This window comes from Prunus persica, chromosome G1 (genome assembly GCF_000346465.2).
Source record: "Prunus persica cultivar Lovell chromosome G1, Prunus_persica_NCBIv2, whole genome shotgun sequence".
NCBI classification, from domain to species: Eukaryota; Viridiplantae; Streptophyta; class Magnoliopsida; order Rosales; family Rosaceae; genus Prunus; species Prunus persica.
Window position 1 is genome coordinate 28,334,445 of NC_034009.1, and position 22,210 is coordinate 28,356,654.

Sequence of the window (22,210 nt, forward strand, 5' to 3'; positions counted from 1 at the left end):
ATAAACCATTTGGATCTTTGGTGAAAGTACCAATACACTTATAACAAAAATACATGAAATGCTTGTTTTAAAGTGCTTTGAATTCCTCCACATAACAATTGTTTATGCATCTGGTAAAATGACGATCAATCCTAAATCTAGTATATAACTTATAAATTTGAATCAACTTGTAGCACTATGCTATCAGAGTGTGTCTATTCTCTAAATTCACATTTATTTTTAGTCCATCACAAGCGCGCGCGCATGTAGGTCACAATTATTTGTTTAAGTATGTGACTACATCTGAGATTAATTGCTAAATAAACATGAATTCTAAATCGATCTCATTAACTATATGTAATTGAAACGAGTCCAGCAGTTTTGGGTGGGTGAGTAGAGAAGTGCATGATCGTCATGCACGTGCCACTCGCAAAAGTGCTTGGTCTTGACACAATCATACTCTAGACGAAGCACCGGGAAGTCAATAGTACTCCACCTGCCGTCTTGGGTGGATGCAGAACAATTGTACGATGGAGCATCTTCCAACCAACCCCCGCAGATACCAAACTCAACCAACTTGAAAAGCGACATGCGTTTTCTTCTGAAGTCCATGGATGGGTGGCTAAGTGTCCAAGGGTTCGACGACGCTGAATGACAATAAAACTCTATATCATCCCCTGAGTGCTGCTGCATAAAGGCTTCCCCGAAGACGAATTTGTATTCAGTGGCTCCAAGGCATCTCCATGAGGCTCCTACAGAGACTGGGAATATCAAGACTACTTTTGCCGACGAGAAAATCATCAAACTTACCAAACCCTTAATATTATTACTATTCTCCATCTTTCTCCTCGTCCGGATATTCTTGGAATATTAAGAAAATTATGGTATGGGAATCGAGTCACGATGGATGGGTCGATCTTGAGGATGGATGGATGCATTGCAGTTGGTGATGCATGCTTCGTTTATTAATATACAAGTCATGCATGCTATGCTCATTAACTAATTTGCTTAATGTAACATATTAATTACAACGTTCACTAGTTATCAATCCATTGCTGCGAACAACTTTCATTTAAACAGTCATTCATAATAACCATATATTCATATATTATATTGAATAGCACGTGTTCTGTTTATTTGTTAAGGGAGTCTGTTAGAGTGTTAAGAGAATCTATTAGTTTGTTAAGAGAGTCTGTTAGTTTACTATATAAGCACTATTTCATTGTAATCAGTTTTCACAGATAATCAATACAAAAGCCTTCTATTCTCAGACTTCTTCTTCTTCCTTCTTCTTCCTTCTTCTTCTTTCTTCAATATTCTCTTACTGTTATCATGGTTTCACGAGCTTAGGTTCTATTCTGAGGTCTATTCACTTCCGCATTCTCTTCTTTCTCATTTCTCTGCTTATTTCTTCTGTCAATCTCAAATCCTGATCTCTTAATTTCTCTGCAATTTTCTCCAAACCAAATTTTCTTCTGTGAAACCCTAATTTTTGCTTTCATGGCTTCTTTTCTCAAAATTGACTGTCTTTTGGGCATGCTTACCATTCGGCTTAACGATGATAACTTCTTGAAGTGGAGTTATCAACTGGAGTCGGTACTCCAGGGCTACGATTTGTTCGGCCACTTCGATGGTTCATCTGTTTCTCTTCCCAAATTTGCCATTGTCGATGAAGAAGGTGCTACTTCTGAGCTCACTGCTGCCTATAAAGACTGGATTCGCACAGACAAGGCACTCTTGAGCCTTCTTATTGCTTCTCTGTCAGATGAAGCCCTTGAGTATGTCATCGGGAGTTAAACAGCTAGAGAGGCCTGGCTTCATTTTTGTGATCGCTATGCCTCTGTTTCTCGAGCAAGAATTAATCATCTAAAAACAAAACTGCAGACTGCTCAAAAAGGTGGAGACTCCATTGAATGTTTCTTGCTTCGTCTTAAACATATTCGTGACCAATTGCGTAGGGCTGCTGTGCTCATTTCCGATGATGATTTTGTTATTGTTGCATTGAATAGTTTACCACCTGAGTATGCCATAATCAAGACTGTTTTGATTGCTCGTGATTCTCCAATCACTCTTAAGGATTTTCGTGCTCAACTCCTAGCTGCAGAGCAAACTGCTGAAACTCGTATTGTTCATCACTCCGGTCTATATGCTGCGAATTCGTCTTCTAGTGCTCAGCCTTCTTCTGTTGCTTCTGGTCAGGGCTTATTGCCTACTCCTTCTCATTCTCTGCTTCCTCCCTCTCGTGGTTTTTCTTCTGGTCGAGGAAGGTTTACTGGCGGTCGGAATCAACAATCTCAGTTTCGCTCACTGGTTTTCGTGGTGCTCCCTCTTCCAATTTTGGTGGTTCTGGTTCGTACAAAGTTGTGCCAGAATGTCAAATATGCAGCAAACGAGGTCATACGGCGGCGAACTGTTATTTTTGACATGCTCCCTCTTTGGATGCTTCTTCACCTGTTGTTGAGTGCCAAATATGTGGCAAACGAGGGCATGCTACTTTGGATTGTTATCACCGTTCTAACTATGCTTTTCAAGGGCAAGCACCGCCATCCTCCTTAACTGCTATGACGGCTCAGTCTTCTTATTCTCCAGAGCAGGTCTGGATTGCTGACACAGGAGCTTCTCATCATATGGTTGGAAATGCCTCTCAACTGCATAATATCACTTCTTGTGATGTGCCTGAGAATGTCACTGTTGGTAATGGGGAAGGTTTGGAAATTCTTAATCTTGGCACTACTTCTATTTCTTGTGCCAATACCAAATCTTTATCTCTGCCATTTGTGTTTCATGTTCCCAAACTTAAAGCCAATCTTTTATCGGTTCATCAATTGTGTAAAGATAACAATTGTCTTATCACCTTTGATGCCTCTGGTTTTTGCATACAGGACAAGCTCACCAAGCAAATTGTTCTTCAGGGCAAGAGTAATCAAGGTCTCTATCACATTCCTCTAGCTACTTCTTCTGTCTTGAATCATGCTTCCTGTTTTTCTTCTGCTCCAGTTGCCTATGTTGGCCAACAAATTAAATCCACTCTTTGGCATAAAAGGTTAGGTCATCCAACAAATGAAGTTGTGAAACTAATGCTTCAGGCCTCTGCTGTGTCTGTTTCTACTGATTCTGTTTCTGCCCTATGTTCTGCTTGTTTGCATAGCAAAATGCATAGGTTGCCTTTTCCTAGTGAGCATATTAGGTCTAAAATAGCTTTTCAGAGGATCCATAGTGATGTATGGGTTCCCTCCAGAAATAAATCCATAGATGGATATCGCTATTATGTCTCATTTGTTGATGAATGTACTGGTTTCCTATGGCTTTATCCACTGCTCAATAAATCTGAAGTTTTTGAGATCTTTCTTAAGTTCTATGCTTTTATTAGTACTCAATTTGGTGCTCATCTTCAAAATTTTCAAAGCGATGGGGGTGGTGAGTTTAATAGTTCACAATTTTCCTCTTTTCTTGACTCAAAAGGCATCATTCACCAGTTGTCTTGTCCTTCTACTCCACAGCAAAATGGTCTTGCTGAGAGAAAGAATCGCCATGTTATAGAAGCTGCCTTAACTCTGTTAGTTTCTTCCAATCTTCCTGGTCAGTTTTGGTATCATGTTGTGGCATATGCTGCTTACTTGATCAATTTTATGCCTAGTATTGCTCTTGGAAATCAGTCTCCTTTTCAAAAATTATTTGACAAGCCTCCACCTCTTCAGCATCTAAGAGTCTTTGGCACAGCTGTTTATCCATATATTAGACCATTTAATGAATATAAACTTCAATCTAGGACTGTACAGTGTGTTTTCATGGGATATTCACAGGGTTATAAAGGTGTTATATGCTATAACACTACTACTCACCGATTCCTTCTCTCTAGGCATGTGATTCATGATGAGAGTGTCTTTCCTTTTGGGCACTCCAAGCCTTCAATTCCATCTAGCAATATTTCTTTTTGTCCTTCATCTTCTTTCAAGGCTCCACCTATTGTAGTTTCTATTTCGCATAATGTGCCTTCCTTGGCTTCTAGTCCAGTTCCTAATCTTGCTTCCTCACAATCCTCTGATATCCCTTCCCGTGTTTCTGCCTCTTTTGGTGGTGATCCTGTTTTGGTTGGTTCGAGTGCAGACTCTACAGAGAATTTACAAGTTCTTAATGCTCAACAATTACAAGTTCTTTTGCCTTCTCAAGAATCTTCTTCACCGTTTATGCCTCCTCCTATGCATCCTATGTAGACAAGGTCTAAGAGTGGTATTGTCAAGCCTAAGCCATTTGAGGAATATCAATGCTATCTTACTACTATTCCTTCTCTTCATGACGCTGCTGAACCAGCCACTTATAAGGCTGCTTCTCAGTCATCTGTTTGGATACAGGCTATGAGAGAAGAAATTGAAGCTTTGCACACCCAAGGTACATGGGATTTAGTTTCTATGCCTGTGGATAAAAACATTGTTGGTAGCCGATGGGTTTATAGAGTCAAGAAGAACTCAGATGGGTCTGTAGCAAGACATAAGGCTCGCTTGGTTGCGCAAGGTTTCAGTCAAGCTCTTGGTCTAGATTTTAGTGAGACGTTTAGCCCTGTTGTAAGGCATACAACAGTCCAATTGGTTTTGAGTATTGCTGCTATGAACAGGTGGTCTCTTAGACAACTTGATGTGAAAAATGCTTTTCTTCATGGTGACTTTGAAGAAGAAGTGTTTATGCGCCAACCATGTTTGTCGATTGAGAAAATCTCTTTATGGGCTAAAACAAGCACCCAGAGCTTGGAATGCAAAATTCACAGGTCATCTTCCAGCCATTGGTTTTACTGTTTCTCATTCTGATCCAAGTCTTTTTGTTAAGCATGTTGGTTCAGATAGTGTTATTCTTCTCCTCTATGTTGATGATATTATCTTGACCGGTTCTAAAGATAGTTTAGTTCAAGAGGTTATTGATGAATTAAGTGCTGTGTTTGAAATGAAAGATATGGGGCGATTAACCTACTTCTTAGGATTGCAGATTTCTTACCATGATAATGGAGATATCTTTGTCTGTCAAACAAAATATGCTAGAGATTTACTTGCAAAGGCTGGTATGGATACATGTCGATCTTGTACTACTCCATGTAAGCCACATTGTCAGCTTTTGGCTTCGGAGGGTGACTCCTTATCTGATCCAACCATCTACAGGAGTATTGTTGGGGCATTGCAATATTTGACATTCACTCGACCTGATCTTTGTTATGCTGTTAATACTGTCTGTCAGTATATGCCTCAACCTTCCGATTTACATTTTCAGTTGGTTAAGCACATCTTAAGGTATATTCATGGTACTTTGGATCATGGTCTGAATTTTACAAGTGGATCTTGGGATCTTCATGCTTATAGTGATGCAGATTGGGCCTCAGATGTGAATACTCGCAGATCAACCACTGGTTTTGTGGTTTATCTTGGCAACAATCCAGTTTCCTGGCAATCTAAGAAGCAAAATTCTGTTTCTAGAAGTTCAATTGAGGCTGAGTACAGGGCATTAGCCAATACAGCTGCTGATCTAGCATGGGTTCGACATGTTTTACTTGATTTGAAGTTATTCTTACCACAGCCTCCTACAATACATTGTGACAATCTTTCAACCCTTGCTTTAAGTTCAAATCCTGTGTATCATTCTCGGATCAAACATTTAGATATTGACTTTCATTTTGTAAGAGAAAGAGTCCAAAAGAAAGACTTGTTTGTGCAGTATATTCCCACTGAAGAACAGGTAGCAGACATCTTCACAAAGGGACTACATGGTCCTATTTTTCTGAGACATTGCAGGAATCTACAACTTAGCAGCTCAGCTGGGTTTGAGGGGGAATAATAACCATATATTCATATATTATATTGAATAATACGTGTTCTGTTTATTTGTTAAGGGAGTCTGTTAGAGTGTTAAGAGAATCTATTAGTTTGTTAAGAGAGTCTGTTAGTTTACTATATAAGCACTATTTCATTGTAATCAATTTTCACAGATAATCAATGCAAAAGCCTTCTATTCTCAGACTTCTTCTTCTTCCTTCTTCTTCTTTCTTCAATATTCTCTTACTGTTATCAATTCATACTGTCGTTTATTCATAAACTATACGGTATTTTAAAATGAAGTCGCTGTCATTGACATCGCAAAAAAGTCATTTTACAGTCCTTTAAAAAAGGGTTTAAAGAGTGCATGTTTTGAAAATTGAATGAATTAGCAAGTTAGCAGAATAATGATTTTTCTTCAAATTGTTAAAAGATATCGGCGCGCACAAGATTAATTGAGTTGAGGCCTCCCTCCCGCTGCCATTGAGTGTTTAAGACTTGAACATTCCACTAAAATTTACAAAACGAGGACAAGTATCGACAAGTATAGATAAAATAGGGGAAATATGATTCATGACTCTCTGGGCAACAGAGCATATGTATAGATACAACAATCACTTGAGAGAATCTCTTATACCATAGATGGTATTCGTATCAGATATCCATTAATGATGAGAAAACTTAAAATATAGAATAAACAGGATTGCAACAATAAGAGCTCCGATGACTGAGCCGATGATCCATTTATGCTTGGTCATCCTCCGTGACATGGCAGTTAAAACTCTTTTACTCTTGTCAATGGCGTCATCTACCCCATGAAGCTGCAAATGACAAAAGGAAAAACACAAAACGCTTAGATTAACAAATTCACTAATGCAGATGCCTTGTTCAGATCATATGTCGGAACTTTTTCCTTTTTCTTTCGAAGGAGGCCTATGGCCTGGCATGATATTAGGTCGAGACCCCAACTTTATATCTTGGGTTTTTGGTGCACTGCCACTGGAGTTATGAGCCCCACTTTATTTGTAAGGTTTTTCGTTCCTCAACAAGAAAGTGTAGGAATGACTCCAGCATTGGAATATGTGAATGGCATGTAAGGGAAACTCACTGAATTCAACTTCAGGGTCGCGAAAAGAAGTCTATGCGACCATGGACCTTCTCTTTTTTTTTTTTTTTTTAACGAAGAAAAGTTTAGGGGGAGGGGAGGCTACCCCATGAACCTTAAGTTAAGCAGAGACATGACTAAAAAGTTAAACTTACTTTTTGATGGGAATGCAGGAGAGTTTCCCGTTGTTGATGCAAATCTTGGAGAATGGAGACACCAAGCTCTTCAGTCTCTAGTATGGTTCTCCTACTCTCCGTGATTCTATCACTTGATTGATTTAATCTCTCAACAGACATTGTCATTCTCTCTCTTTGATCAGAAGAAACCTGTTTTGTTGTCCACCAAGAAAAGTTATTCTATTCTCCCAAAGGAAAAGAAAACTAAAGACAAACATTACATCTAACTTGTAAATAGTCCATTGAGGACAAATGACAATGGCCTAGTGGTTGCCCTTGTCATGAATCAAGAGGAAAATTATGGGGGAAATAAAAGAGCACCCCGGATAGTTGGGAATTCAGATATTTGCATTACAGCACGTCATAAATGCATACAATTCCTCAAATCAAATTTCATACTTTGGCACAAATGTTAAGTTAAGCTAGAATTGAAGTTTAATGATCCATACAGAGTCCACACTTACCGCATGGGCATCAGCCATCCCGGACTCCAACAGCTCTTCACGAGCAGCCTGATTAGCATCAGGTGATGTAATTCTTTTGATTTCCCTTTTCAAGTTATTGAGATCGGATTTATATTCCCTTAGCTTAGCAAGAAGCACCGCCTTTACACTCGGCTGCAAGCTTCTGGCTTCAAGGTCCATTTTCCGAATCTGAAAAAACAAATCACACCACTTATTCGTATAAACAAGGAAAGTACAAGAGAACAGAAGCTCTCCAACGAAGGAAAACGAAGTGAAAACTTTTGTTCTGCATATTACCAAAGCATCAGCATCGTCCAAGCCAACTTTAATCTCAGAAAACCTCTGCTTCTTCTGCTCTGCAAGTCACATTGACCCACAACAACAACAACCCATTTCATGAAAAAGATCACAACCAAACCAAATCGTACAAATACATGGATGCATTAAAGATCCTGACTTTCTAACAACCACTTGAACAACAAACAAAAAAAGAAAACCCATAAAGCCCCCCAAAAGAATTCCCTAATCAGCCATAAACTTCCAAGTTGATCACTGTTACTAATTGATGAAATCTCATAAATTAAGAACATTGGGGCATAATATCGCAAAAAACCCACAATCGGAGACATGGCAGTACGGATAGTTATTAAATTAGCAGAAAATGAAACAATAGAATAATACCATGGTCAGGAAGAAGGGCGGCGGAGTTAGATTTTCGTGAGAGATTTGCGGAGAGCTCGCAGTACTGACGCTCGTAGCCTTCGAACACCTCACTCATCTCGATTGATACGTGGCACACTATCCCCACTGGTTCAATTGAGAATTTGCGAATCGAGAAGACAACGATCTGAAGAGTCTGAGAGGGGATTTTGGGTTGTTTTGTTGGTTCTCCAACCTCAATTTTTCAGATTTTGTTGGTCTTCTTGTAGCTCACAGTTGACGGAATTCGAGATTCGACTTTGAGAGCTCGTCCGTAATTTCGGTATTTCGGAGGCTCAATTAAAAAAAGGAAAATGAACAGTCGTCGAAAAAACGTCCCGGTAGATTTTAAAGTTACCATGTCATATATTTTTGTATTTTCCTTGTACGACACTGCGTTTCGATCATCTTGTTTCTTTTTCCCTTCTCATAGAACTGAACTCTGACCCTCTATAAATTTTAATTTTGTATGATTATTATCATATACGTTTGTTCAATAAAGAAATTTTCGTTTTCCTTTTTCTTTTTCTAATAAAACAATACCATCTAGGCTCCAAGGTCAGTACCCTGTAAATTAAATTTGTGACAAAATCAAAGATTATTGTGCACAACGAAAACAGCTGAAGAATTAAAACTCTTGACAAGTTGCTGAAAGGGGGAGAAGAGGTGGGATTACGGGGATTAATCAACAAACCGCAGTAAAAGGGCACATTTCCTAAACAAAGTTAACCTCTAAAGTAAAATCCAAGCAACCTGAATAGGCTCAATACAAGTTCCTTTGTGTAAAATGAAAATTCTCCAAATGGTAGAACCTACCAAACTCACAGTACAATTTAGTCTAAAACCATAAAATGAAAGGTTTACTGCTGGCATTACAGTGTCGACTCAGAATAGAACCAAAAGAAATGAAGGGAAGGCAGGAAACTGCCTCCTTGAGCCTACAACCTCATGCCATTATCTTTGCAGACCTCACGTAGAGGCTGTCCACAACCTTGCCGATGTTAGATATGGTTTCCAACGTTGCAGGGTAGATTGCATCCGTTTTGGGATCGTCGAAAATGATGAGGCATCCAGCACCCTGATCTAAAGTCCCTGCAAACTTCTTGTCCAGAATCATCTGAGACAGTTTCTTTTCCACATGATCGATTGGCAGTTCAATGAGTTCTGCAATATGAGCAATCTCCACCCTTGAGAAAGGCTCAATCAACCTGCAGAGATTCTGTTCCAACAGAGTGTCATACAGGGATGAAAGGTGCCTGTGGACAATGGGATCTTCCTCCAGCTGGGCCTTAAAATCCCGAAGAGCAGTTTCAAAGAGCTTTAAAGAGCGCTTCGAGTGAGCATCAGCAACTGCTTTCATAGCATCCAGCTCGGGCCCCACATACTGTAGTCCTGCTTTTGATGATATTATACCTGCCACATCATCAGCCTGGCTCACCATGATTTTGCACAGCAACATATACTTGAGGCTAAATACAGCCCGAGGGTCTTCAAGAGCATTGAAGGCTTCAAATGCTTCAAAGAAATAACTATAAGCAGTCTTGTAGTCCTTTTCTTCGGCATGAAGAATCCCACTCTGCAAATCAATAGTTCCCTGCTGAGCTGGAGGCACATATATGGAATTGGCTGCTGTTCGTGCAGCTGTGAGTGAAGCCTTGGCTTTAGGGAGATTTCTCAAAGAGAAATGGAGCTTACTCTCCAACAAATCTATGTCCACAAGGAGAAGCTTGTCATCTAGCCTTCTCACTTCCTTGATCAAGCCTGATAGGAGACTTAGTGCTTCTGAATACTCCTTGCTTTCCATCAAAAGAGATGCAAGCCTGGCCTCCACTCGCTGTCGAAGGAAAGTTCGCTTCTCAGCACGGGTCCACTGCACCATTTCTTTGCAAAGGGAAATCTGAAGATCAGATGTGCCTGGTACTTTAGCTACTGCATCAATAATACTACGAACAATTTTTGCAGTTTTCGCCTTGGGAATCAAGTTAAAGAAAGGCCTCAACTGGGTAAGAAGGTTACGAAGATCCTCTGCCCGATTTTCTTGTCTAAGAAGATCCGTCAGATTTGCGATAGCCTGTTCCTTTATCCGCAGAGCTTCAGAAGAAGAAGATGGGTTTTCAAGAATGCGATAAAGAATGGAAATGGCTTCAGATGGGGCTTTGGCCTCTAAAGCTTGAGCAATCGAATCAGTAGTTGCTGGGAGATATGATGAAGACATTGTCAATGCTTTGAACTATCCAAGTCCTGCAGAAAGAGAACAATCCAAACTATTAAAATCAAATAATAAAATTGCCTCAGCATCTTAATACGAAGATAAAAGAGGCATCACTTTGGATCCCAAGCAATTGCATGCCTCCTAAAAACTGAGATTTGACCTGCGAATATTCTTATAATATAAAACTGCATAGGAAGATGTTACTTAAACCTTCTACTGCACTAACTTCTAAAATGATTCCCAAGTCTCTAATATTGACAAAAATGGACAAATAACAAATTTTACTCCCTCCCAAAAGCATTTACCAACATTATGAGCCATCTCCAACGAAGTAACTGATTTGGTACTTTAAGAGAACATTTAACCAGCTTCACCCCAAAATTCATCTAGCTGACCCCAATTAGGAGAATCCATGAAATTCTGTTCGTGCAAGTGAGATCTACATAGCTAGTCTATAACTAAATTCTTCTTCATCTGTTTATTTTTCTCTGTCACTATTTCACACCAAAACTAATGAAAATACAGAGTTAACAGTACTAATGAGAAAGCATATTTAGACCATGTATTTATGATATATCTTTATCAACATCAAAAACTGAATTTTGCTTACCATTTTATACTCTACAATATAATTTGATTGGCTAACCAGAAATGGCACTCTGCAGATTTTAAGGTTCAACTTTGTTTAAAGTACCTCAGATAATAAAAACAAAATTCAAACCAATAAAAGAAACTTAGACTCGAACACCCATGAATAAACAGTAACAAGAAATTCAAACAAAATCAAGGAGATGAATGTTTGAAAATACTAAAAATACAGCAATACATCAACATTTGAGCAAAATCGTATGAAAATACAGTAAACACATACTACCCACAGATATAGATGTACAATATAGAAATTCGAAGGCAAGAAAGCCCTGAAATTCAAGCAGAAAGCAACACATAAACTGAAATAATTTCAAATCGAGAAAAGAAAAAAAACCCTAAACTGAAGCATATCCCTAGTTTGAAAAAATAAAAAATGAAACCTAAATTTACAGAATTGAAGTAAATGAGATCGCAGGAAGGAGAGGGATGGATAGATACCCGGTTGACCTAGGGAATTCGACAAGCTTGAAGAAAGAGTGAAGAAGATTCACAGAGGACGAGAGGAGGAGGGTCGGTGGTGATGCACAGCGAGAGGCCGATTTGTGAAGTCCCAAATCTTAAGTAAAGGCTCACCTTAGCTGGGACGGTCCCTTTATTTTCTCTCTTTTTCTTTTTTTCTTTTTTTCTTTTTCTGCGGTGTTCCGATTCGCGGTGTAAATTCCTTGATGGACTATCGCTGCACGGGAACAAAACCCCCTCTCCACCAAAAATAATTGCTCTCTTTTAAAAATATCAACAGTTTTTCTTCTTTTCTTGTTTCTAAAGAAAAGCCTGTCCTTGGGCTGGGCTTGCCAATATGAGCTTTGATCTTGGGCTGGGCTGGGCTTTGTTTTCTTCTCTTTGGAAGACTGTGTGAGCTTTATTTATGATTCTTTTTTTTCTTTTAGACGCATTTTTTTATTTTAAAAATAAATATTATTATTATGCCAATAATGTAGTAAGAAAGTTTTATTAGGCATTTATCTTCTACTCATAAAGAATGAAAAAGGTACATGCACACAATAAGATATATATTTTTAACTTTGAAACATGATCGAATCAACTAAACAAGCAAAATCCAAATCATAGGAAGGTCTGTAATTACTAATAAGCAGAAGAAAATTTTACTATTGTAGAAGTTAAATTGAATACAAGCGATAATCTACTTTAAATTAATTTAAACTTAATAAAATCATGAGTCGACGGCAATTAAGATCATGTTCTTGCATTCCTTGATCCCACACGAGTCAGAAAATCAGCTTTAATTTGAGCAACTGATCGCTTAGAACCACACTTCTCGCATTTAAGAGAGAAGAGACATTCTTTTTTGAAAGCATAGTGTCCGGACTTTTACACCCATTGCAATTGACATGTTCCTTGACATATCCGCGTAGTATTCCTTAAAAATTAGGGAGCTTTAGTTTTAAAACACAATATAGTTTACTAATTTGGAAGATAGTAATACAATTTCATCTAATTAGCATAAGGCAAAAGACCAAATTGTGGTACCTAATTTTACAAAAATATCATTAAAACATATCAAAATTACACACAATGCCACTCCTTGTAAGGCAAGCATACTATGCCACATGTCCATATCTAGCCAATCATATCTCGCCGCCAAACTTCCGCCGCCGGCCACCGCCGCCGGCCACCTGCCACCACCACCGTTGGCCGCCATCGCCTGCCACCGTCTGTAGATGACCAACTCCGTTGCCCTTTATTCACCTTTAAAAAAAAAATTGTGTCATTGAATAGACTCGAACCTTGACCCTCAAAAGAAGAAGGCTCACTCACAAACCACTACACCAAACTTGATTTTGTAATATTTATTCAATTATACAATATTTATATAAACAATCAATGGTTTATTAAAAAAAAATAAAAATAAAAAGCATTTCAACACTTATTCACACAAAAACTGCAAATAAAAACAGAAACTGCAACAAAAATATAATGTAGATATCAATTATGTTAAAAAAAAAACAAAAACAAAAACGAAAACAACTACAAAAACAGTTGTAATTAAATAAAAACTGCAATGCAGTTTCCAGTTTCCAAAAGTCCAATTTTGAGTTCTCTTGCTCTTAGGTAGTTCTACTCTTCTCTTGCCCACCTAAGTCCTCATCTAGGTAGCTTCTACTCTTTAAATTGGTGAGGTTGAAGACCAAGGAAAGAGCAAAAATCCAATTGTAATTAAATGAAAACTGCAATGCAGTTTCCAAAAGTCCAATTTTGAGTTTTCTTGCTCTTGAGTAGTTCTACTCTTCTCTTGCCCACCCAATTCCTCATCTGGGTAGCCTCTACTCTTCAAATTGGTGAGATTGAAGGCCAAGAAAAGAGCAAAAATTCAATTGTAATTACAAAAACTGCAATGTAGTTTGTGCAAAACTATAATGCAGAACTTGTATAAAATTTTACTAAACTAAAGCTTAAATGGTATTGCAAAATATCATATGACAGTGATGTCATAAACAACAAGCATCTCTATCCTAAGAACCGCAATATGATCTCAAGTTTCCAGGTCGAAATTGAAAATATAGCTAGAAACAAAACAAAATTGAAATATGCATTGCTGCAAACTAAATAATTTAGATAGCAAACTCAACAAGTACAAAGAGAAGGGAATCAAATCAACACTAGCTTAACAACTCAATAACCAACAACCTATGGATTACGGGGCAAAAAATTTTGTGAATATGTTACTCAAGTGGAAAATGAGCACAAATATGGCATGAATGAGCAGGATAAGGTAAACTTCTTTTTTCGCAATCTTTTTTATTTTATTTTGTTGGTAATCAGTGTTTGTGTATATTTGATAATGAACTTTTTTGCAGTTTTTTTATTCGAAACAATTATACGAAAAATTGGAAAAGAGAAAATTTCATTTTGACCATTGCTGGAAGCTGTTGAAGGATGCCCCAAAGTGGGTGGATGATATGCACAAGAAAAAACCATCAAATAGAGTAAAAGGTACAAGTCTCTCTCCTGAATTCTCATCTCCTTCTACTTCACAGAGTTTGGTAGAACTTGTGGAGGACCAAGTCTGTAATACTGAATCTGGGAACATGGAGAGACCACAAAAAAGGAAGGAGGTTACAAATACTGATGTTGGGAACATAGAGAGACCACCAATAAGGAAGGACGTCCTAAATACTGATTTTGGGAACACGGTGAGAGCGCCGATAGGGAAGGACGTCCCAAGTAGGGATTTTGGAAGCAGGGAGAGACCATCGATAAGGAAGGACGTCCCGATTATTGATTTTGAGAACACAGAGAGACCACTGATAAGGAACATTACAATTACTGATTTTGGGAACATTGATAGACCGCCAGTAAGGAAGGATGTCCCAAATAGTGATTTTGGAAGCAGGGAGAGAACATCGACAAGGAAGGGGGTCCTGAGTATTGATTTTGGGAACACAGAGAGACCAGTGATAAAATAAAAGGGGTAAAAACGTTATTTCAAATACAAATTAAACAAGCTTAAAGAGCACATGGGTAGGGCCATTGGCTTTTAACAAAATAAAATTTAAAACTCATCCACCATATCCAAAACAAAAATAGATAATGTATCATATGCTAATTACTAAAGTTTTTTATGATTATACACTAATTTTTCTTAAAAATTATTGGGTGCAAATCTTCCGTTGACAACCAACCTTTGTTGCCCATCAAGTGATCCACTTCTCCCCAGTTCAGTCAGCAAGAAAGTCATGACATGATTCGGCTCCCTATACATCATCTTGCACTCATCTATGAAATTCACAAAAACTGTTCTGTCTGTGCCCTCACGAAGTACTTGTGGAGGCCTCAAAACTATCCTACGCCTGTCTCTAGCCAGCTCCAAGTTACTCTCGCGATCACGAAGAATGTTAAACACCCTATCAAGAAGCTCCTCATATGTGTTCCCCTTCCAAGAATGGGATGGAGCCCCAGAATCATCCACGGTATCTTGTATTACAACCACCTTCTTTTTCTGCTTTTTATAGGATCAAAGGGAGCAATATTTGATACCACCTCGTCCTTCATCTCATTTTAGAGTGCTGCTATTTTCACATCTGTGTCTTATTTTTTTCACTCACTTTATCTTCCTATCCATAATGTAAATTTGGAAAAACATAATCCTATTTTTACACCTACCGTTATTCCTAAAATGCCATTTAATTATTAATTCAACCAAAATAAAGTAAAATATTAATAATAAATAACATAGAAATAAAATATAAACAGGTCTCTCTCCTCTCACCACCTTCCCGACCCACCCCAACCCCTGAAGCCCTCAACCCTAGCCATCATTCCTTCCCCCACCTCGTTCAGCCTCCATAATTCCCTATCTTTACACGCATTAGATAACTCTTCTCTATAACTATTACTTTCTCTACTCCTTCTTATGAAATGGGTATTGTTGGGTCCTCCAATTTTCTGCAAACCAGAGCCTCCATTGTCTTCCTCCTCTTAGGTATTTGGATTCTGGAAGAGTGAGCTTCAATTTTTCTATAAAAAAAATTCAAATTGTGGGAAATTTTTTCTTCCTGAAGGAAAAGAGAAAAATGAAAATTTCTTTCTTTTACTACTTGTTATATTTATGTGTGCCCTGACTTGGTCTTGCTTAAGAATCGAGTAAAGTTTCAAGCTTTCATGGCTGCAACATCATCTTTAGCTTTCCTTCAAGATTTGGTTCAGATACCAAAAGCCCCAACAATCTTAAATGTTTCCTAGTTTGCTGAACAAGACACGTAAATAACTGTTGCAGGGGAATGGTGGCTAGGGTTGCTTAGGGGTGGCTGTAGAGATTCCAAGGATGGGTTGGGGGTGGCTCAGGAGGGGGAGACATAGGGAGAGAGAATTTGTTTTCATAAAGAAAATCTTATTTTATTTTAAGGAGAGTTTGAGGTTTTTTTCCTCAAATTCTTAAAAATAATTTTATAAAAAAATAAATTTATTTTTAAAATTTTAATTATAAAATAAGTGAAAAAATATGTGAAAATAGCAGCACTCTACTTATTGTTATATGCCATGACGTTTGAAATTAAAGAAAACTCTACTACTTCTCTAATGAATTATATAGGGGCTATTTATAATATTCTAACCCTAAGGTCAAAAGGAATTTAAATAAATTAGGAAACATAAATCAAATCTTAATAAAATTTGAAAAAATAAAAATCCTACTTAAATATGGGAAACTAAAAAATCCTACTACTCCGAAACTAAAAAAACCTGAAATTAGAAAATTGATCACGTGCTATATATACTGACCGTGGAGCCGAAGTCTCAAAAGTTCGGACGACGGCGGGAATTTTGACTGGTAGTTGGCCCGTTTATGGCTACCGGTCCGGTCCCTTCACCGAAATCCCCAAAATCACCCCCGGATTCAAAAATACAAAACACCCTCGTTTTTTCACCACTATCATGAAGAAAAAAAATCCCCCAATCCACCCAAACATCGCGAAACGGAAGCTTCCTTTCTTCCGTGAGAAGTAAGGAAGAAACACGCAGGGCCATTTCCGGCATTAAAAAATTTCCGAAGCAGCGGACAGTTCCAGTCCTGTCGGTTTAAGCTGCTAAACAGAGCAAAGCCACACACCAAACACCACCCCCCCCAAAAAAACAAAGTACAAAGCTCAATCATTTGAATGCCAGCGGTAGGATCCAAACAGTGATCCAAAGCTCAGAACTTTCTAGGGTTTACTGAAACCGATCAGCAGCTCAAGAAATGCTCGTTTCGGCTCTGTTGACGTCGCTCGGAATAAACTCCGGCCTCTGTGTCTTGTTCTTCACGCTCTACTCTATCCTGCGAAAACAGCCCAGCAACTATGAGGTTTACATGCCGAAATTGCTCGCCGAAGGAGAATCCAACACGTCGAGTATTTTCAACATCGAACGGCTGATTCCGTCTCCCGATTGGGTCAAGACGGCCTGGCAGCTCACCGAGGACGATTTGTTGTCGTCCTCGGGATTGGACGCCGTCGTTTTTATGCGGCTTATCAATTTCAGCCTGAGAGTGTTTTTGTTTGCTGGAGTGATTGGGGTCTTCGTTCTGCTTCCGATCAACTGCTCCGGAAATCAGCTTGAGTACGTTGACTTTACCGATCTGTCGAACAACTCTTTGGACGTGTTTACCATTTCAAATGTGAACAATGGCTCAAGCAAGTGAGTTTTTGCTCCAATTACTGTGAGGTTATTTCAAGCTGTTGATAGAGTTAGCAATTTGGAGCTCATGTTGTTAATTTAATTTCTAATTATAATATCCCTAGATTCTAATAATTCAATAATTAAGTTCCTAAAGTCTGAATTTTAATAAGAAAGATTTACCTAATCTTTGACTTGTGCTAATAAAGACAGGTTTTTCTTTCTTGCATCCCTCATCAGTTAGTTTTCCTTCTATATTATAGCCATGTTAGGTGCAAAAGTTAACTTATTTATGCTGACTCTTTTTACAGGTTATGGATTCACTTTGTTGCTGTGTACCTTGTCACCATCTTTGTCTGCTGTCTACTTTATTATGTAAGTAAAGCTTGGTGTGTTGAAAACTTTGCTACCTATGCTTGGGAGATTCTGATGACAACGTCACAATTAACAGTTTATGGTGATCTTTGTAAGAGGCAAAGGTTGAAATGGATACTGAATAATACTTCATTCTGCAGGAGTATAAATATATTTCTCAGAGAAGGATCGACTATTTTCTTTCATCCAAACCTCAGCCACATCAGTTCACCATCTTAGTTCGTAGCATTCCTGTTTCTGCTGGGAGTGGTGTCAGTGAAAAAGTTGACAGCTTCTTTAGGGAGTATCACCCTTCAACATATCTGTCGCATATTGTTGTTCGTCGAACAAACAAGCTTCAAAGTCTCATTGTAAGCATTTTGTATGATTTCTATCTTCTGCTTTGATGTTTCTAAGTTTTCTGTTTCTCTCAAGGATCCATAGAGTTAAGATACTGAGAAAGATCATGGTTGGATCTTATATTAAATTGCAGTTCATGCTTCAACATGTTTTTCTATGCTATACTTACATTTCTAACAGTTATATGTTTTCCTTATTCTTTAGAATGATGCGAAAAAACTATATACCAGGCTCATTCACTTGCAATCAGATCCCAACCAGCAAAAGTATAAACGTTCCAGTTGTTTTGGGTTGTTTGGACGCAAGGTTAATCTTGTGGATCATTATGAAAAGAAGCTTGAAGACATAGAGGAGAATGTGAGAATGGAGCAATCAGAGGTTTCATTAGCAGGAGAAGTATGTCGTTAACTCTATCTTTCTCTCTTTCCCTCCCACCCCATCTCCCCTCTCTTCCTCATTCCAGAAAAATTGTTATTTTCATCCATTATAGTTTTAATTTTATGGTGTGATTCTTATATTTCAAGTCAAGTGTTACGTGCAGATCTTGGTTTATGTATGTATTGTGTTTTTGTCAAATGTATCTAATACAGTAGATTCATCAGTGGTCAAACAAAAAAAGTCATTTGGATATGACTAGGTGAAGCATATCATTAAAGCATATTTAGGCATACAACTATGATAAATTGGGCGACAGGATTTAGAAATCTATATTCTGTTTCTGTGGTTGACCTACTCCTAATCCACCCTTGACTCGGGGACTGCCGGTAGGGGGTAAGAAATTCTTGTGAAATTGTGATAAGTTCTGGCTCCAAGCTCCATGCGGTTACAATCTGTTACCTGCTTGTATTGTTCTGTCATGCTCTTACTGTACAACTTAGGATAATAAGATTCCCTTGTTTACCTGTTATAAAATGTCAAAAAATAAAAGCTTCCACTATCTTTTCCAAATCATCCTCCCATCTAATAAGTCTTTCATCACTGTCACATTTTCATTGTGAATAAGTGGCAATAGGGGTGAACTCCATGTAAACTGGTCAGTTATCATGGTTCTGAGGGCACGTTATTAATTTGCATTCGTTTTTCTAATGTTTAAGGAAGTCCGATCTGCTTTTGTATCCTTCAAGTCTCGATATGGTGCCGCAGTTGCTCTCCACTTGCAACAATCAACCAATCCTACACACTGGGTCACAGAGCAAGCTCCAGAACCTCATGATGTTTACTGGCCCTTCTTTTCATCATCATTCCTCCGAAGATGGATATCTAAGCTGGTGGTTATACTTGCATGCATTCTCCTGACAGTCTTATTCCTCATTCCTGTTGTAGTTGTCCAAGGTCTTACTAACCTGAACCAGTTGGAAGTTTGGTTTCCCTTTCTCACCAGTGTTCTAACCATGTGAGTAAATATCATAAACCTCTCTCTCTCTCTCTCTCTCTCTCTCTCTGTCTCTCAACACACATTATGAATTTAAGCAGCCACTTGCTAGTGACTGCACTTTCACTTTTCACTTCAATCATTCTGGTTAAGTAAAGTGTCTTTGGTTTTCTCTTTTTCCTGATGAATGTCCAGATGTAAATGCACCAAATTTCAATCCATTAAATGAATCGTTCTGCAAAATTTGTGGAATACTTGATCTTAGACAAAATGATGAGAAAGCTGTATCTACCATAAATATTGTAGAAACTCTGAGGACACTTATCTTTAGCGATCTTTTTAAATGACCTTGTGGTTTTATGCAGTTCAAAAGTTAAATCGTGGTAACTTTTTTACAGTTTTTATCTTTTGGATTGGTTGATGATGTAAAGTTCTAACTTTGTGCGTCTTCCTGCAGCACATTTGTTAGTCAAGTCATTACAGGCTACCTCCCCAGTCTTATCCTTCTGTTGTTTCTGAAAATTGTGCCCCCTGTCATGGAGTTCCTTTCATCCATTCAAGGATTTATTTCTAACAGTGATATACAAAAGAGTGCGTGTTCAAAAGTACTATGGTTCACAATATGGAACATTTTTTTTGCTACTGTATTTTCTGGCTCAGTTTTGTATAAGGTTTCTCTCTTTCTTGACCCCAAGAACATCCCTTCAAGGCTAGCTGTTGCTGTTCCAGCACAGGTGGGAAAATATGTCCTCCATGATATTATTGCACAAAAGTCTTGTCCGATGAATTAATAAACTTCGGAGAATCGGAAACTACATACATGTCATTGTTATGTGTTCTCAACTTATCTAACCTGTAGGCTTTTGTCAATGCATTGTTGAGTGCCAAAATGGTAATATAACTTCCTGCTACTCTGATTGATTTGATAGGGTAATTTGGTACTTTTTTTTATATTACCCATCTATATCTGCAAGTAAAAATATGTTTCCCAGAAATTGTAATTGAATCCTTCTGAGAAGTGATGAGCTAAAATCTTCGACATGTGGTGCTTTTGTTTGGGGTTTGAATATGGGGTATCATGATAAGCTCCAAATGATGTTTGGTATTCAAGTTTTAAGTTCTTTCAGTATGTCTGAGCCTTTGGATCATATTAGAATTTTATCCATCCATCTGGCACACTGTTGCATGTAATAGATCACAGCTGCACATTTCAGGCACACGGCTACAATCAATATGCTAGACATATTTAGTGTCAGGCACATCTCAGACTGGAAATATATTTTAGCCAGATAAATTTGAAACTGAATTAAGTTTCCCTTCAGTTTAGGCATGCAATAAAAATGATGAGTGTACACTTTTACTACCTTATCATTATCATCAGGTTCACTATTTTCATGTTAATAACATCATTTACTATGGGTGTGATGCAGGCTTCTTTTTTCATTGCTTATGTAGTCACATCAGGATGGACGAGTACTTCATCAGAGCTCTTTCGCATATTTCCTTTACTCTGGAGTCTAATAAAAAGACCTTTTACTGACAGTAGAGATACTGAACTTGAAGTTCCAGGAATTCCTTATCATAGTCACACCCCAAGAATTCTTTTCTTTGTACTTCTCGGGATCACATACTTCTTCCTAGCTCCACTAATTCTGCCTTTCCTCTTGGTGTACCTCTGTCTTGGATACATCATCTATCGCAATCAGGTCAGCAGACTTAGCATGTTGATAATTTTTAATTTAAAAATTATCATATGGAAGTATCATTTGTTGAGTGAGATCAGAATTTTTTGGAAGAATTATTAAAGATTGCATTTAGAAGTTATTGTTTGTGATTTCTTGTAACTAGTTAGAGGATTTGATTTGAATGTAGTGTATTGATACTCAGCAAAATTCACTGTGCAGTTCATAAATGTATATGCGCCTCAGTATGAAACCGCAGGGAAGTTTTGGCCAATCGTGCACAATTCGATGATATTTTCTCTGGTACTTATGCATGCTATTGCAATTGGAATCTTTTCATTGAAGAAGCTCTCTCTAGCAACAACCTTAGTTTTTCCTCTTCCGGTATTAACACTTCTGTTTAATGAGTACTGCCGGAAACGCTTCCTGCCCAATTTTGTTGCTTACCCTGCTGAGGTATGTTTAAAATCCACATCATTGTTACTCTTTGACACGAAGACTCCCACCTATAAATCTTTTGCCCTGGTGTTCACCTGGTTTATTTTCTATTTCAGAGTTTGATAAGAAAGGACAGGCAAGATGAGAACGATCCTACAATGCCTGAATTTTTGGATGAATTGATCAGCTTATATCAGGACCCAGCCTTGATGCCTATCCACTATTCTGGGAACAGTGACAGACTTAACAGCCCTCTTTTATCTTCTGTTCATCAAGCAGAGGTTTGAGGTACATTTTTATGTGATATCTTATTCTTTTCCCTGTACAATAGAAGTGTCCTCAAAAGATCACTCTTCCATCCCAATTGATGTGCTTATTCCCCTTGTGTATGCATGCATATCCATCTGTGAATGGGCGTGTACAACCAACCATATGAGCTATTTATAGTTGTGTTCTTGAGATTAATTTTCATAAACTTGTCCCAACTGATTTTCCTTCAATCTGGAACTATCAGCATGCCATGCAGTCTCTACTAAAGAACGAGCAAAGTAATTAACTAAATGATTGTCAACTTCTTAAAGGTATCTTCTAAGATTTGAAGTGCTGCAATATCCAATGTATGTTTCTTGTGTTTAAAGAATTCACTAGGTAAATCATCATTAGTTACTGTCTTTCTTTGGTCTAAGTCATCATCAGTGTCTGCCTCTTTTGTTTCGAAGATATTCAAGGGAAGAAGGTCAATGGTCAAGATTTTCATGTCAAGGATCTTGTCAGTCTTCTTCTCATGAGTAGTATGAGCTAAAATTTAGGAA

General features: G+C 38.0%; 3 protein-coding genes and 1 pseudogene across 3 annotated transcripts; 1 reads left to right on the forward strand and 3 right to left on the reverse strand.

Annotated features, from left to right (window-relative positions):
• Positions 6,265–8,533, reverse strand: LOC18789814 (vesicle transport v-SNARE 12). Its single transcript, XM_007226052.2, has 5 exons — positions 8,201–8,533; positions 7,817–7,875; positions 7,520–7,708; positions 7,035–7,205; positions 6,265–6,595 (listed from the first exon to the last, which is right to left on the reverse strand). Exons 1-5 carry the CDS (start codon positions 8,295–8,297, stop codon positions 6,440–6,442), a joined length of 672 nt encoding a protein of 223 aa, XP_007226114.1. The 5' UTR covers positions 8,298–8,533; the 3' UTR covers positions 6,265–6,439.
• On the reverse strand, positions 8,868–11,810 carry LOC18792463 (26S proteasome non-ATPase regulatory subunit 11 homolog). The gene is made up of 2 exons (XM_007222485.2): positions 11,520–11,810; positions 8,868–10,459 (listed from the first exon to the last, which is right to left on the reverse strand). The coding sequence occupies exon 2, from the start codon at positions 10,431–10,433 to the stop codon at positions 9,165–9,167; it is 1,269 nt and encodes a 422-aa protein (XP_007222547.1). The 5' UTR covers positions 10,434–10,459; positions 11,520–11,810; the 3' UTR covers positions 8,868–9,164.
• LOC18789038 lies at positions 12,169–15,978 on the reverse strand (annotated as a pseudogene).
• LOC18793469 (CSC1-like protein At1g69450) lies at positions 16,261–22,069 on the forward strand. Its single transcript, XM_020555660.1, has 9 exons — positions 16,261–17,213; positions 17,504–17,567; positions 17,708–17,917; positions 18,111–18,302; positions 19,001–19,299; positions 19,736–20,012; positions 20,709–20,984; positions 21,183–21,416; positions 21,515–22,069. Exons 1-9 carry the CDS (start codon positions 16,777–16,779, stop codon positions 21,683–21,685), a joined length of 2,160 nt encoding a protein of 719 aa, XP_020411249.1. The 5' UTR covers positions 16,261–16,776; the 3' UTR covers positions 21,686–22,069.

What these genes read in the sequence shown, in the direction of transcription:
- LOC18789814 (XM_007226052.2), bottom strand. Translation starts at nt 8,297, where the DNA reads ATGAGTGAGGTGTTCGAAGGCTACGAGCGTCAGTACTGCGAGCTCTCC. An exon ending in CGCCCTTCTTCCTGACCATG is followed by an intron (nt 7,876 to 8,200) that starts GTATTATTCTAT and finishes TGTGACTTGCAG; the next exon opens with AGCAGAAGAAGCAGAGGTTT. An exon ending in TCCTGCATTCCCATCAAAAA is followed by an intron (nt 6,596 to 7,034) that starts GTAAGTTTAACT and finishes TGTCATTTGCAG; the next exon opens with CTTCATGGGGTAGATGACGC.
- LOC18792463 (XM_007222485.2), bottom strand. Translation starts at nt 10,433, where the DNA reads ATGTCTTCATCATATCTCCCAGCAACTACTGATTCGATTGCTCAAGCT.
- LOC18793469 (XM_020555660.1), top strand. Translation starts at nt 16,777, where the DNA reads ATGCTCGTTTCGGCTCTGTTGACGTCGCTCGGAATAAACTCCGGCCTC. An exon ending in ACATCATCTATCGCAATCAG is followed by an intron (nt 20,985 to 21,182) that starts GTCAGCAGACTT and finishes TTCACTGTGCAG; the next exon opens with TTCATAAATGTATATGCGCC. An exon ending in TTGTTGCTTACCCTGCTGAG is followed by an intron (nt 21,417 to 21,514) that starts GTATGTTTAAAA and finishes TTTCTATTTCAG; the next exon opens with AGTTTGATAAGAAAGGACAG.